Below are 14,819 nucleotides of genomic sequence, written 5' to 3' on the forward strand. Positions count from 1 at the left end.
GGTTGTGGTTGTGTTTTCCCACAGTGGTTGTGGTTGTGTTTTCCCACAGTGGTTGTGGTTGTGTTTTCCCACTGATTGTGATTGTGTTTTCCCAGAGTGGTTGTGGTTGTGTTTTCCCCAGAGTGGTTGTGGTTGTGTTTTCAAAGTGTATTGTGGTTGTGTTTTCCCACAGTGGTTGTGGTTGTGTTTTCCCCAGAGTGGTTGTGGTTGTGTTTTCCCAGAGTGGTTGTGGTTGTGTTTTCCCAGAGTGGTTGTGGTTGTGTTTTCCCCAGAGTGGTTGTGGTTGTGTTTTCAAAGTGTATTGTGGTTGTGTTTTCCCACAGTGGTTGTGGTTGTGTTTTCCCCAGAGTGGTTGTGGTTGTCTTTTCCCACTGATTGTGATTGTGTTTTCCCAGAGTGGTTGTGGTTGTGTTTTCCCCAGAGTGGTTGTGGTTGTGTTTTCAAAATGTGATTGCGTTGTGTTTTCCCACAGTGGTTGTGGTTGTGTTTTCACACAGTGGTTGTGGTTGTGTTTTCCCAGAGTGGTTGTGGATGTGTTTTCCCACAGTGGTTGTGGTTGTGTTTTCCCACAGTGGTTGTGGTTGTGTTTTCCCACAGTGGTTGTGGTTGTGTTTTCCCACAGTGGTTGTGGTTGTGTTTTCCCACAGTGATTGTGGTTGTGTTTTCCCACAGTGGTTGTGGTTGTGTTTTCCCAGAGTGGTTGTGGTTGTGTTTTCCCAGAGTGGTTGTGGTTGTGTTTTCCCAGGGTGGTTGTGGTTGTGTTTTCCCACAGTGGTTGTGGTTGTGTTTCCCCACAGTGGTTGTGGTTGTGTTTCCCCACAGCGATTGTGGTTGTGTTTTCCCACAGTGGTTGTGGTTGTGTTTTCCCACAGTGGTTGTGGTTGTGTTTTCCCTGAGTGGTTGTGGTTGTGTTTTCCCACAGTGGTTGTGGTTGTATTTTCCCACAGTGATTGTGGTTGTGTTTTCCCACAGTGGTTGTGGTTGTGTTTTCCCACAGTGGTTGTGGTTGTGTTTTCCCACATTGGTTGTGGTTGTGTTTTCCCACAGTGGTTGTGGTTGTGTTTTCCCAGAGTGGTTGTGGTTGTGTTTTCCCACAGTGGTTGTGGTTGTGTTTTCCCAGAGTGGTTGTGGTTGTGTTTTCCCACAGTGGTTGTGGTTGTGTTTTCCCACAGTGGTTGTGGTTGTGTTTTCCCAGAGTGGTTGTGGTTGTGTTTTCCCACAGTGGTTGTGGTTGTATTTTCCCACAGTGATTGTGGTTGTATTTTCCCACAGTGATTGTGGTTGTGTTTTCCCACAGTGGTTGTGGTTGTGTTTTCCCACAGCGATTGTGGTTGTGTTTTCCCACAGTGGTTGTGGTTGTGTTTTCCCACAGTGGTTGTGGTTGTGTTTTCCCAGAGTGGTTGTGGTTGTGTTTTCCCACAGTGGTTGTGGTTGTGTTTTCCCACAGTGATTGTGGTTGTGTTTTCCCACAGTGGTTGTGGTTGTATTTTCCCACAGTGATTGTGGTTGTGTTTTCCCACAGTGGTTGTGGTTGTGTTTTCCCACAGTGGTTGTGGTTGTATTTTCCCACAGTGATTGTGGTTGTGTTTTCCCACAGTGGTTGTGGTTGTGTTTTCCCACAGTGGTTGTGGTTGTATTTTCCCACAGTGATTGTGGTTGTGTTTTCCCACAGTGGTTGTGGTTGTCTTATAACGAGTTCGTTTGGTAGGTGCTGCAACCAGGTGGTTAATGATATACGTCTTCGGAGGCTTCTTACTTTATTGTTAGTCGTGGTGGGTACACAGGCTTGTGTGTTGTGCCCGTGGCCCGGGAGGGCCATCCCACGAGAGAGAGCTAGGAGTAGGCCTTGTGTCTTCCTGCTAGGCCGCTGTGTGAGTGAGAGCGTGGCAAGGGCAGGCAGGCTGAAGTGGCAGCGCCTATAGGTGGCAGCACCAGCATGGCGCGAAATATGAACTAAGCTAGCAGACAGCATGGGCTGTCTGTGTAGACAGTACAGGCAGTCTACAGTCTTTTCCCACAGTGGTTGTGGATGTGTTTTCCCACAGTGATTGTGGTTGTGTTTTCCCACAGTGGTTGTGGTTGTGTTTTCCCACAGTGATTGTGGTTGTGTTTTCCCACAGTGGTTGTGGTTGTGTTTTCCCACGGTGGTTGTGGTTGTGTTTTCCCACAGTGGTTGTGGTTGTGTTTTCCCACAGTGGTTGTGGTTGTGTTTTCCCACAGTGATTGTGGTTGTGTTTTCCCACGGTGGTTGTGGTTGTGTTTTCCCACAGTGGTTGTGGTTGTGTTTTCCCAGAGTGGTTGTGGTTGTGTTTTCCCAGAGTGGTTGTGGTTGTGTTTTCCCAGAGTGGTTGTGGTTGTGTTTTCCCACAGTGGTTGTGGTTGTGTTTTCCCACAGTGATTGTGGTTGTGTTTTCCCACAGTGATTGTGGTTGTGTTTTCCCACAGTGATTGTGGTTGTGTTTTCCCACAATGGTTATGGTTGTGTTTTCCCGCAGTGATTTTGGCTGTGTTTTCCTACAGTGGTTGTGGTTGTGTTTTCCCAGAGTGGTGGTGGTTGTGTTTTCCCACAGTGGTTGTGGTTGTGTTTTCCCACAGTGGTTGTGGTTGTGATTTCCCACAGTGGTTGTGGTTGTGTTTTCCCAGAGTGGTTGTGGTTGTGTTTTCCCAGAGTGGTTGTGGTTGTGTTTTCCCACAGTGGTTGTGGTTGTGTTTTCCCACAGTGGTTGTGGTTGTGTTTTCCCAGAGTGGTTGTGGTTGTGTTTTCCCACAGTGGTTGTGGTTGTGTTTTCCCACAGTGATTGTGGTTGTGTTTCCCGAGTGGTTGTGGTTGTGTTTTCCCACAGTGGTTGTGGTTGTGTTTTCCCACAGTGGTTGTGGTTGTGTTTTCCCACAGTGGTTGTGGTTGTATTTTCCCACAGTGATTGTGGTTGTGTTTTCCCACAGTGGTTGTGGTTGTCTTATAACGAGTTCGTTTGGTAGGTGCTGCAACCAGGTGGTTAATGATATACGTCTTCGGAGGCTTCTTACTTTATTGTTAAGTCGTGGTGGGTACACAGGCTTGTGTGTTGTGCCCGTGGCCCGGGAGGGCCATCCCACGAAAGAGAGCTAGGAGTAGGCCTTGTGTCTTCCTGCTAGGCCGCTGTGTGAGTGAGAGCGTGGCAAGGGCAGGCAGGCTGAAGTGGCAGCGCCTATAGGTGGCAGCACCAGCATGGCGCGAAATATGAACTAAGCTAGCAGACAGCATGGGCTGTCTGTGTAGATAGTACAGGCTGTCTACATATGCTCGGCTACCTACCACGCGTTGTCCCGACGCGACAATACTGGTGGTAAAAGAAACTCGGTCTCTCTCTCGTAGGAACAGGGCACAGAACACAAAATAAAAACATATATACATATGGACATGGAAAAAAAACTTCCTACAGGGAGGGAAGAAAAAACATGTGGGGTGTGCTAAACATCGTGGTCATAGGCAGTGAGCGTCGAAGGGTATCACTGCACGCCTTCCTGCGTCTGGACAGATACTGCAACACAGGAGACATCGCTGCGGCTGAGCTGTGACGTAACAGGGTACGGTCTCCTCTAGAATGGTGAAGCAGTCATCCTACGAGTCGCTGCAGGTTTTCACTCAACCTGGGGCACGACATGCTGGTGCCCTCGAGTGAGGCGTCGACAAAACTCGGCAACTGGGCAGGACTTCTGGCAAGCGACTCAGGATAAGATTTCGTTCGGATTTTTAACCCCGGAGGGTTAGCCACCCAGGATAACCCAAGAAAGTCAGTGCATCATCGAGGACTGTCTAACTTATTTCCATTGGGGTCCTTAATCTTGTCCCCCAGGATGCGACCCACACCAGTCGACTAACACCCAGGTACCTATTTGCTGCTAGGTGAACAGGACAACAGGTGTAAAGAAACGTGTCAAAATGTTTCCACCCACCGGGAATCGAACCCGGGCCCTGCGTGTGTGAAGCGGGAGCTTTAGCCACCAGGCCACCGGGCCACCTCCACTTCTTGACTGGTACTGTCGCTGGGCTGTCACTGCCGGCGAGCGTGGAGCGAGTTGTGGAGCGAGTCGTGGCAGAGACGACTGGGCGAAACATCTGGGAGTCGTAACATCATACACCAGACTGCAGTGAGCGAGCTAGCAGTCAAAGTGACATCATCTTTGTGCAGGCTGCTCACTGAAGCTTGTGACACGAGGCTGACACAGTGTGTCATTCTCTCGACAGTTGGAGTTATAGCAGAGGTTAGTCTAAGCATCCCCAGACTTTCTTCTCTACATATAACTGCATTCTGAAGGTCTGGAGGTGAAGTGAAACAAATCTCGATGGGAATCCTAGCAGGTACGATTCTGCAGAACATCACGAGCGACGAGCATAAAAGCTTTCTGTACAAGAGGGCTCGGTCACTCGGGGCTGTCTGATAGCTGTCAAACACACTGGTCACACGGGTGACTTAACACAGTGGTGCTACTCAGGTCTGGCTCAGACCTCACTGGACACACAGAAACTTTACACACCACGGTACAACATGGCTTAACTAGCAAATGATACTTTTCTGTGCACAAAACTGACACTAAGACATATACTAAAATGTGAGAACACTGAGAGGAATTAATTAACACACGACATATATCTTCTCTCAATCTTCTGGACTATACTGAAATAATTACTGAACACTCGATGGTGACATCATGTGATGTCGCGAGGTGACGTCAGCAGACATCTCGAGGTGACGTCAGGCAGACATCGTGAGGTGACGTCAGCAGACATCGTGACGTCATGAAGTCGGGCAGCATTGTGGGTGACGTCAATGTGATGCAGGCAGCAGACCACAGCATGATGCCTGGGACATCTGGCTCGGTAACTCACGTGGTTTGTAGATCCACGTGACATCGACCACACCCACGTGGCGTCGTGATCCACATGGTGTCGTGATCTACGTGGCATGTTGATCCACGTAGCTTCGAGTGGCCTTGGGCACTCAGATACACAGCTCTGGCAATGAATCGCACGAAAAACAGCAGAAAACACAGCAGAGGGAGTGGGTAGTGGTGTATGGTAAGCTGGTGAGGTGTGAGAGTACAGCAGGGCGAGGCAAGGAACAGCCACTCCTCCTCCCACAAACACGTGGAGATCTCACACTGGACGCAGAAATCGCCACAAAACTCACCTCTGGCTTGCTGAAACGGCTGTGCTGAGCTGAACAACAACAGCAACATACAAGTGACGCTGAACACGTGACTTGAGAAACAGTGTGGGACGCTGTAGCGTGGAGTCACTGGGACGCCACTTACAATTCTCGGATAAATTCGGCAAATTTCGGCTGGATCATGCTTGTACCTATGTCTGGGTGCTCAAACGTGCAGACACGACATCAGGATAACTTGTTGAGAGACGGATGCTTGTTGTATGGGATGATGAAGTGAAGATGACTTCATACCTCTTCCTTCCTCTCTCTGGGCAAACAACTGCTGCGACCACCGCTTTCCACCATTTATAATGGGATTGTTTGGTGTTCTGGTAGCGGGGAGTAAATGATACGTCTTCGGAGGCTTCTTTGTTTATTGATAATGTCGTGGTGGGTACACAGGCTTGTGTGTTGTGCCCATGGCCCGGGAGGGCCATCCCACGAGAGAGAGCTAGGAGTAGGCCTTGTGTCTTCCTGCTAGGCCGCTGTGTGAGTGAGAGCATGGCAAGGGCAGGCAGGCTGAAGTGGCAGCGCCTATAGGTGGCAGCACCAGCATGGCGGGAAATATGAACTAAGCTAGCAGACAGCATGGGCTGTCTGTGTAGACAGTACAGGCTGTCTACAGTCTTTTCCCACAGTGGTTGTGGATGTGTTTTCCCACAGTGATTGTGGTTGTGTTTTCCCACAGTGGTTGTGGTTGTGTTTTCCCACAGTGATTGTGGTTGTGTTTTCCCACAGTGGTTGTGGTTGTGTTTTCCCACGGTGGTTGTGGTTGTGTTTTCCCACAGTGGTTGTGGTTGTGTTTTCCCACAGTGGTTGTGGTTGTGTTTTCCCGCAGTGGTTGTGGTTGTGTTTTCCCAGAGTGGTTGTGGTTGTGTTTTCCCAGAGTGGTTGTGGTTGTGTTTTCCCAGAGTGGTTGTGGTTGTGTTTTCCCACAGTGGTTGTGGTTGTGTTTTCCCACAGTGGTTGTGGTTGTGTTTTCCCACAGTGGTTGTGGTTGTGTTTTCCCACAGTGATTGTGGTTGTGTTTTCCCACAGTGGTTGTGGTTGTGTTTTCTCACAGTAGTTGTGGTTGTGTTTTCCTACAGTGGTTGTGGTTGTGTTTTCCCACAGTGGTTGTGGTTGTGTTTTCCCACAGTGATTGTGGTTGTGTTTTCCCACAGTGATTGTGATTGTGTTTTCCCACAGTGATTGTGGTTGTGTTTTCCCACAGTGATTTTGGCTGTGTTTTCCCACAGTGGTTGTGGTTGTGTTTTCCCAGAGTGGTGGTGGTTGTGTTTTTCCACAGTGGTTGTGTTTTCCCAGAGTGGTTGTGGTTGTGTTTTCGCACAGTGGTTGTGGTTGTGTTTTCCCACAGTGTTTGTGATTGTTTTCCCACAGTGGTTGTGGTTGTGTTTTCCCACAGTGGTTGTGGTTGTGTTTTTCCACAGTGATTGTGGTTGTATTTTCCCACAGTGGTTGTGGTTGTGTTTTCCCAGAGTGGTTGTGGTTGTGTTTTCCCACAGTGGTTGTGGTTGTGTTTTTCCACAGTGATTGTGGTTGTATTTTCCCACAGTGGTTGTGGTTGTGTTTTCCCAGAGTGGTTGTGGTTGTGTTTTCCCAGAGTGGTTGTGGTTGTGTTTTCCCAGAGTGGTTGTGGTTGTGTTTTCCCAGAGTGGTTGTGGTTGTGTTTTCCCAGAGTGGTTGTGGTTGTGTTTTCCCAGAGTGGTTGTGGTTGTGTTTTCCCACAGTGATTGTGGTTGTGTTTTCCCAGAGTGGTTGTGGTTGTGTTTTCCCAGAGTGGTTGTGGTTGTGTTTTCCCAGAGTGGTTGTGGTTGTGTTTTCCCAGAGTGGTTGTGGTTGTGTTTTCCCACAGTGATTGTGGTTGTGTTTTCCCAGAGTGGTTGTGTTTGTGTTTTCCCACAGTGGTTGTGGTTGTGTTTTCTCACAGTAGTTGTGGTTGTGTTTTCCCACAATGATTGTGGTTGTGTTTTCCCACAGTGGTTGTGTTTTCCCACAGTAGTTGTGGTTGTGTTTTCCCAGAGTGATTGTGGTTGTGTTTTCCCAGAATGATTGTGGTTGTGTTTTCCCAGTGTGGTTGTGATTGTGTTTTCCCACAGTGGTTGTGGTTGCGTTTTCCCAGAGTGGTTGTGGTTGTGTTTTCCCAGTGTGGTTGTGTTTTCCCAGAGGGGTTGTGGTTGTGTTTTCCCAGAGTGGTTGTGGTTGTGTTTTCCCACAGTGGTTGTGGTTGCGTTTTCCCAGAGTGGTTGTGGTTGTGTTTTCCCAGTATGGTTGTTTTCCCAGAGGGGTTGTGGTTGTGTTTTCCCAGAGTGGTTGTGGTTGTGTTTTCCCACAGTGGTTGTGGTTGTGTTTTCCCAGAGTGGTTGTGGTTGTGTTTTCCCAGTGTGGTTGTGGTTGTGTTTTCCCAGTGTGGTTGTGTTTTCCCAGAGTGGTTGTGGTTGTGTTTTCCCAGAGTGGTTGTGGTTGTGTTTTCCCAGTGTGGTTGTGGTCCCACAGTGGTTGTGGTTGTGTTTTCCCAGTGTGGTTGTGGTTGTGTTTTCCCAGTGTGGTTGTGTTTTCCCAGAGTGGTTGTGGTTGTGTTTTCCCAGAGTGGTTGTGGTTGTGTTTTTCCACAGTGGTTGTGGTTGTGTTTTCCCACAGTGGTTGTGGTTGTGTTTTCCCAGTGTGGTTGTGGTTGTGTTTTCCCAGTGTGGTTGTTGTTGTGTTTTCCCAGTGTGGTTGTGGTTGTTTTCCCAGCCAATATGACACCTTACACCCTTCTTAGATAAAGGTAGACAGAGATTGTAGATAAAGATAGACACAGATATAGAGATAGAGAAGGAGATAAAGTTAGAGAAAGAAACAATGATTCAGATAGAGAGAGAGAGAGAGAGAGAGAGAGAGAGAGAGAGAGAGATTGATAAAGGTTTGTGTGGTACAGGTGATGGTGAGTCATCCCACCAGCTACAAGACCACTAAGACGGTAGTAAATGTTGAAGATACTCTCCAACGTCTCCAGACTCACCCCTCCAAAAACACTAGGTGAGTCACCCCTCCAAAAGCACTAGGTGAGCCACCCCTCCAAAAACACTAGGTGAGTCACCCCTCCAAAAACACTAGGTGAGTCACCCCTCCAAAAACACTAGGTGAGTCACCCCTCCAAAAACACTAGGTGAGTCACTCCTCCAAAAACATTAGGTGAGTCACCCCTCCAAAAACACTAGGTGAGTCACCCTTCCAAAAACACTAGGTGAGTCACCCCTCCAAAAACACTAGGTGAGTCACCCTCCAAAAACACTAGGTGAGTCACCCCTCCAAAAACACTAGGTGAGGCACCCTCCAAAAACACTAGGTGAGTCACCCTCCAAAAATACTAGGTGAGTCACCCTCCAAAAACACTAGGTGAGTCACCCTCCAAAAATACTAGTTGAGTCAGCCCTCCCAAAACACTAGGAGTGTCACCCTCCAGAAACACTAGGTGAGTCACCCTCCAAAAACACTAGGTGAATCAACCCTCCAAAACACTAGGTGAGACACCCTCCAAAAACACTAGGTGAGTCAACCTCCAAAAACACTATGTGAGTCACCCCTAAAAAATAATAAGTGAGTCACCCCTCCAAAAACACTAGGTGAGTCACTCCTCCAAAAACACTAGATGAGTCACCCCTCCAAAAACACTGGGTGAGTCAGCCCTCCAAAAACACTAGGTGAGTCATCCTCCAAAACACTAGGTGAGTCACCCCTCCAAAAACACTAGGTGAGTCACCCTCCAAAAACACTAGGCGAGTCACCCTCCAAAAACACTAGGTGAGTCACCCTCCAAAAACACTAGGTGAGTCACCCTCCAAAAGCACTAGATGAGTCATCCCTAAAAAAAACACTAGGTGAGTCAGGCCTCCATAAACACTAGGTGACTCACCACTCCAAAACACTATGTGAGTCACCCCTCCAAAAACACTAGGCTAGTCAGCCCTCCAAAAACACTAGGTGAGTCACCCTTCCAAAAACACTAGGTGAGTCACCCCCCTAAAAACATTAGGTGAGTCACTCCTCCAAAAACATCAGGTGAGTCACCCCTCCTAAAACACTAGGTGAGTCCTCGAAAAACACTAGGTGAGTCACCCCTCCTCCAACACTAAGTGAGTCACCCCTCCTCCAGCACTATTTGAGTCACAATAGACGAGTCACAACACTAGGCGAGTCACAACTCTATGTGAGTCACAACACTGAGTCACAATAGATGAGTTGCAAAAGTAGATGAGTCACAACACTAGCTGAGTCACAATAGATGAGTTACAGCACTAGATGAGGAATATATAATAGCTAAATTCAAATCCAAATACCTACAAAAACCTCTCACAGTGATAAACATCAACAGAGTACCACAGGAAGTATGATAACTGATGCACGCATGAACAAAGATCACTTGCTTCTCTCAGGTGACTTCAATATAAATCTCCTGCAAGACCAGGACCCACACGTTACTGAATTCACAAACACTGTGAGTAACTGCTTGTTGCTACCAACAGTAACAAAACCTACAAGAATTACAGAGACTAGTGTTTCCCTACTAGACCACATCTGGACCAACACCAAATCCCCTTTAAAATCAGGCATAATCACAGATAATATCACAGACCACTACCCTACCTTCCTCATCACAAACCTTGGCAAATTACCCCAAGACACTACTAAGGTCACTTTCAGACTTCACAATGAAACAGCCATTAATAACTTCACAGCAGCAGTGACAAACATTGACTGGCACACTGAGCTAGAAATCTATACAGATATTGAAGAATGTATAAATAATTTTCTAAAAAAGACCCAATACCTCTATAACAAGCACTGCCCTAAAAAACTAAACAGATGACAGCTAAGAGACTGAACAGTCCCTGGCTAACACCCAGCATCCTCAAATCCATAAATACAAAGCACCTATACGAAAAACAGTACAGAATGGGTCACATAACCAGAGACCAAACAAAACGTTACTCGTCAATCCTAACCAGCCTGATAAGAAGGGCTAAAAAATTATATTATGAGAACAGATTATCCAACCTAAAAGATGATATAAAAAAGACCTGGAAAACCCTATCAGAAATTCTAGGAACATTAAAGATATCACGAAATGGCGCAATTGAACTAACAAAGCCAGATGAGCCCCAACTCCCACCAACTCAAACAGCAGACTCAATGATTTCTTCTCCACCATAGGAAAAAACCTTGCCAATAAAATCCCAAGCTCAGATACCCCAACCAATGACTACCTCACTGGCAACTACCCGAACACACTGTTCCTAGCTCCGACTAACCCAACAGAAGTCTCCCTTATTATCAACACACTAAAAAACATCACAGGATATTTAAATACCTTCCCTCCCTTTATATACAATAAAGTGTCACAAGTGCTGTCACCAATCATTGCAACACTCTTTAACAAATCCATCGAATCCTCTACCTTCCCCACAGTTCTCAAAATAGCGAGGGTCACCCCGATCCATAAAGGAGGAGACCAAACAGACTTGAATAACTATAGGCCAATATCCAACTTACACCCTCTCTCTAAAAATCTTCGAAAAATTAATTCATAAACGAATCTATTCCTATCTCATCTCCCACAACATACTCAACCCCTGTCAGTTTGGGTTCAGGCCTAATAAAAATACAAATGATGCTATTATATACATGCTAGAACAAATATACATTGCAATAGAGAAAAAAAAAGTCCCACTGGGAATCTTCATTGATTTACGTAAAGCTTTTGATACAGTTGATGACGACTTGCTCCACATAAAATTATCACACTATGGTATAAGAGGGCACTCCCTCAACTACCTAAAGTCATAACTCAGCAGCAGAAGCCAATATGTGTACACAAATGGAGCAAACTCTTCCACACAGCCAGTTACAGTTGGTGTCCCACAGGGAGGTGTCCTTGGCCCTCTTCTCTTTATTTACATAAATGACCTACCAAATGCATCGCAACTACTCAAACCCACACTATTTGCAGATGACACTACATACGTCTTGTCTCACCCGATCCCAGTCACGCTAGCCAATACTGTGAATACCGAATTACAGAAAATATCTGCTTGGATGAGGACTAACAAACTTACTCTAAACATTGACAAAACCTACTTCATTCAGTTTGGTAACAGAGCTACAGATGTCCCTCTTAACATAATGATAAATGGATCACCTATCACAAAGCTCACAGAGGGAAAATTCTTAGGAATCCATCTTGACAATAGACTCAAATTTCAAACACATATACAACAAATTTCCAAGAAAATTTCCAAGACCGTAGGCATATTATCGAAGATACGGTACTATGTTCCACAGTCAGCCCTCCTGGCCACATATCACTCACTTACTTACCCCTATCTCCTATGGAATTTGTGCATGGGGCTCAACAACAATAAACCATATCAAACCATTAATTACCCAACAAAAGGCTGCAGTCAGAATGATAACAAATTCCCACTACAGGCAGCACACTCCACCAATATTCAAAACTTTAAACCTACTCACCATACAAAACATCCATACTTATTATTATACCTACTACATATATAGAACACTTAACTCGGATATAAACCCTCCCCTCAAACGTCTCCTTACTAACCTCAACAGAACACATGACCATAACACATGGCACAGATCACTCTTTGATATTCCTTGTGTCCATCTCACGATATGCAAAAACTCAATGCACATAAAAGGCCTAAAAATCTGGAATTCACTACCTGTGAATATAAAAGAAACACAGTCTGTTTATAAATTCAAGTCTCTTCTTAAAATTCACTTACTCACCCACAACCGAATAAATACTGAATAATTGTATCTCATAAATGTTAAACCTGTGACCCAATCAAACTTTGTTATTTTTAATTACATTACCTAACAGAATACTCCATTCTACGGAATGCACAGCAACACAGTAAATGAACTTATGACCTGTCAGTGAAATACTCATTTATGCTTAATTGTTAACTGTTTACAACAAGTGTCCTTGGCCCTCTTCTCTTTCTCCTATACATAAATGACCTACCAAATGCTTCGCAATTACTCAAACCCACACTATTTGCAGATGACACTACATACGTCTTCTCCCACCCGAGCCCAGTCACGCTAGCCAATACTGTAAATACAGAATTACAGAAAATATCTACCTGGATGAGGACTAACAAACTTACACTAAACATTGACAAAACCTACTTCATTCAGTTTGGTAACAGAGCTACAGATGTCCCTCTTAACATAATGATAAACGGATCACCTATCACAAAGCTAACAGAGGGAAAATTCTTAGGAATCCACCTTGATAATAGACTCAAATTTCATACACATATACAACAAATTTCTAAGAAAATTTCCAAGACTGTAGGCATACTATCGAAGATACGGTACTATGCTCCACAGTCAGCCCTCCTGGCCCTATATCACTCTCTTATTTACCCCTATCTCACCTATGGAATTTGTGCATGGGGCTCAACAACAAGTAACCATCTCAGACCACTAATTACCCAACAAAAGGCTGCAGTTAGAATGATAACAAATTCTCACTATAGGCAGCACACTCCACCAATATTCAATACACTAAACCTATTCACCATACAAAACATTCATACTTATTACTGCACCTATTACATACATAGAACACTTAACTCTGATATTAACCCTCCCCTCAAACATCTCCTTGCCAACCTCAACAGAACACATGACCATAACACAAGGCACAGATCACTCTTTGATGTTCCTCGTGTCCATCTCACACTATGCAAAAACTCAATGCACATAAAAGGCCCTAAAATCTGGAACTCATTACCTGTAAATATAAAAGAAACACTACCTGTTTATAAATTCAAGTCTCTTCTCAAAGATCACTTACTCACCCAAAACCAAATAAATACTGAATAACTGAACCTTATAAATTGTATATCTTAAATGTTTCTCACAATTATATCACATAAATGTTAAACCTAAAACCCAATCTAACTTTATTATTTTTTAAATACACTACCTAACAGAATACTCCATTCTACTGAATGTACAACAATGCATACAACCATATGACCTGTCTTTGTAATACTCACTTGTGCTTTATAGTAATCTGTTTACATTAAAGTTTTATCACCGATGTCATCATTGCTTAGTTCATCTTAAGTTAATTTTAAGCCAGCCCGTAATGCTATGCATAGTATAAGTGGCTTTGGCATACTGCTCTTTTCTGTATTTTTTGTACCTCTGTATGTGTGCACAAATTTTTAAATAAATAAATAAATAAATAAATGTTTACTATTGAATATATCATTGCTTAGTCAACCTTAAGTTAATTTTAAGCCTGCCCATAATGCTCTGCATACAAGGAGCTCTGGCATGTTGCACTTAACCACTGTATTTCCTTGTACTGCAATATATCATGTTCAAATAAATAAATAAATGAGTCACAACACTAGACGAGTCACAACACTAGACGAGTCACAACACTAGACGAGTCACAACACTAGACGAGTCACAACACTAGACGAGTCACAACACTAGACGAGTCACAACACTAGACGAGTCACAACACTAGACGAGTCACAACACTAGACGAGTCACAACACTAGACGAGTCACAACACTAGACGAGTCACAACACTAGACGAGTCACAACACTAGACGAGTCACAACACTAGACGAACACGAGTCACATCACTAGACGAGTCACAACACTAGACGAGTCACAACACTAGACGAGTCACAACACTAGACGAGTCACAACACTAGACGAGTCACAACACTAGACGAGTCACAACACTAGACGAGTCACAACACTAGACGAGTCACAACACTAGACGAGTAGACGAGTCATAACACTAGACGAGTCACAACACTAGACGAGTCACAACACTAGACGAGTCACAACACTAGACGAGTCACAACACTAGACGAGTCACAACACTAGACGAGTCACAACACTAGACGAGTCACAACACAAGACGAGTCACAACACTAGACGAGTCACAACACTAGACGAGTCACAACACTAGACGAGTCACAACACTAGACGAGTCACAACACTAGACGAGTCACAACACTAGACGAGTCACAACACTAGACGAGTCACAACACAAGACGAGTCACAACACTAGACGAGTCACAACACTAGACGAGTCACAACACTAGACGAGTCACAACACAAGACGAGTCACAACACTAGACGAGTCACAACACTAGACGAGTCACAACACTAGACGAGTCACAACACTAGACGAGTCACAACACTAGACGAGTCACAACACTAGACGAGTCACAACACTAGACGAGTCACAACACTAGACGAGTCACAACACAAGACGAGTCACAACACTAGACGAGTCACAACATTAGACGAGTCATAACAGTAGACGAGTCACAACACTAGATGAGTCACAACACTAGACGAGTCACAACACTAGACGAGTCACAACACTAGACGAGTCACAACACTAGACGAGTCACAACACTAGACGAGTCACAACACTAGACGAGTCACAACACTAGACGAGTCATAACAGTAGACGAGTCACAACACAAGACGAGTCACAACACTAGACGAGTCACAACATTAGACGAGTCATAACAGTAGACGAGTCACAACATTAGACGAGTCATAACAGTAGAC

At 45.0% G+C, this 14,819-nt stretch overlaps 1 protein-coding gene across 1 annotated transcript in view; it reads left to right on the plus strand.

Annotated features, from left to right (window-relative positions):
• LOC128692823 (rifampicin phosphotransferase) overlaps positions 1–14,819 on the plus strand; it is a 240,021-nt gene that overhangs the window by 178,311 nt on the left and 46,891 nt on the right. Inside the window, exon 24 of the mRNA XM_070092185.1 lies at positions 8,110–8,210. Within this exon, the coding sequence (XP_069948286.1) occupies positions 8,110–8,210 (101 nt within the window). The remainder of the gene's footprint in view (positions 1–8,109; positions 8,211–14,819) is intronic.

This window comes from Cherax quadricarinatus, chromosome 38, assembly GCF_038502225.1.
Source record: "Cherax quadricarinatus isolate ZL_2023a chromosome 38, ASM3850222v1, whole genome shotgun sequence".
Classification (NCBI taxonomy): domain Eukaryota; kingdom Metazoa; phylum Arthropoda; class Malacostraca; order Decapoda; family Parastacidae; genus Cherax; species Cherax quadricarinatus.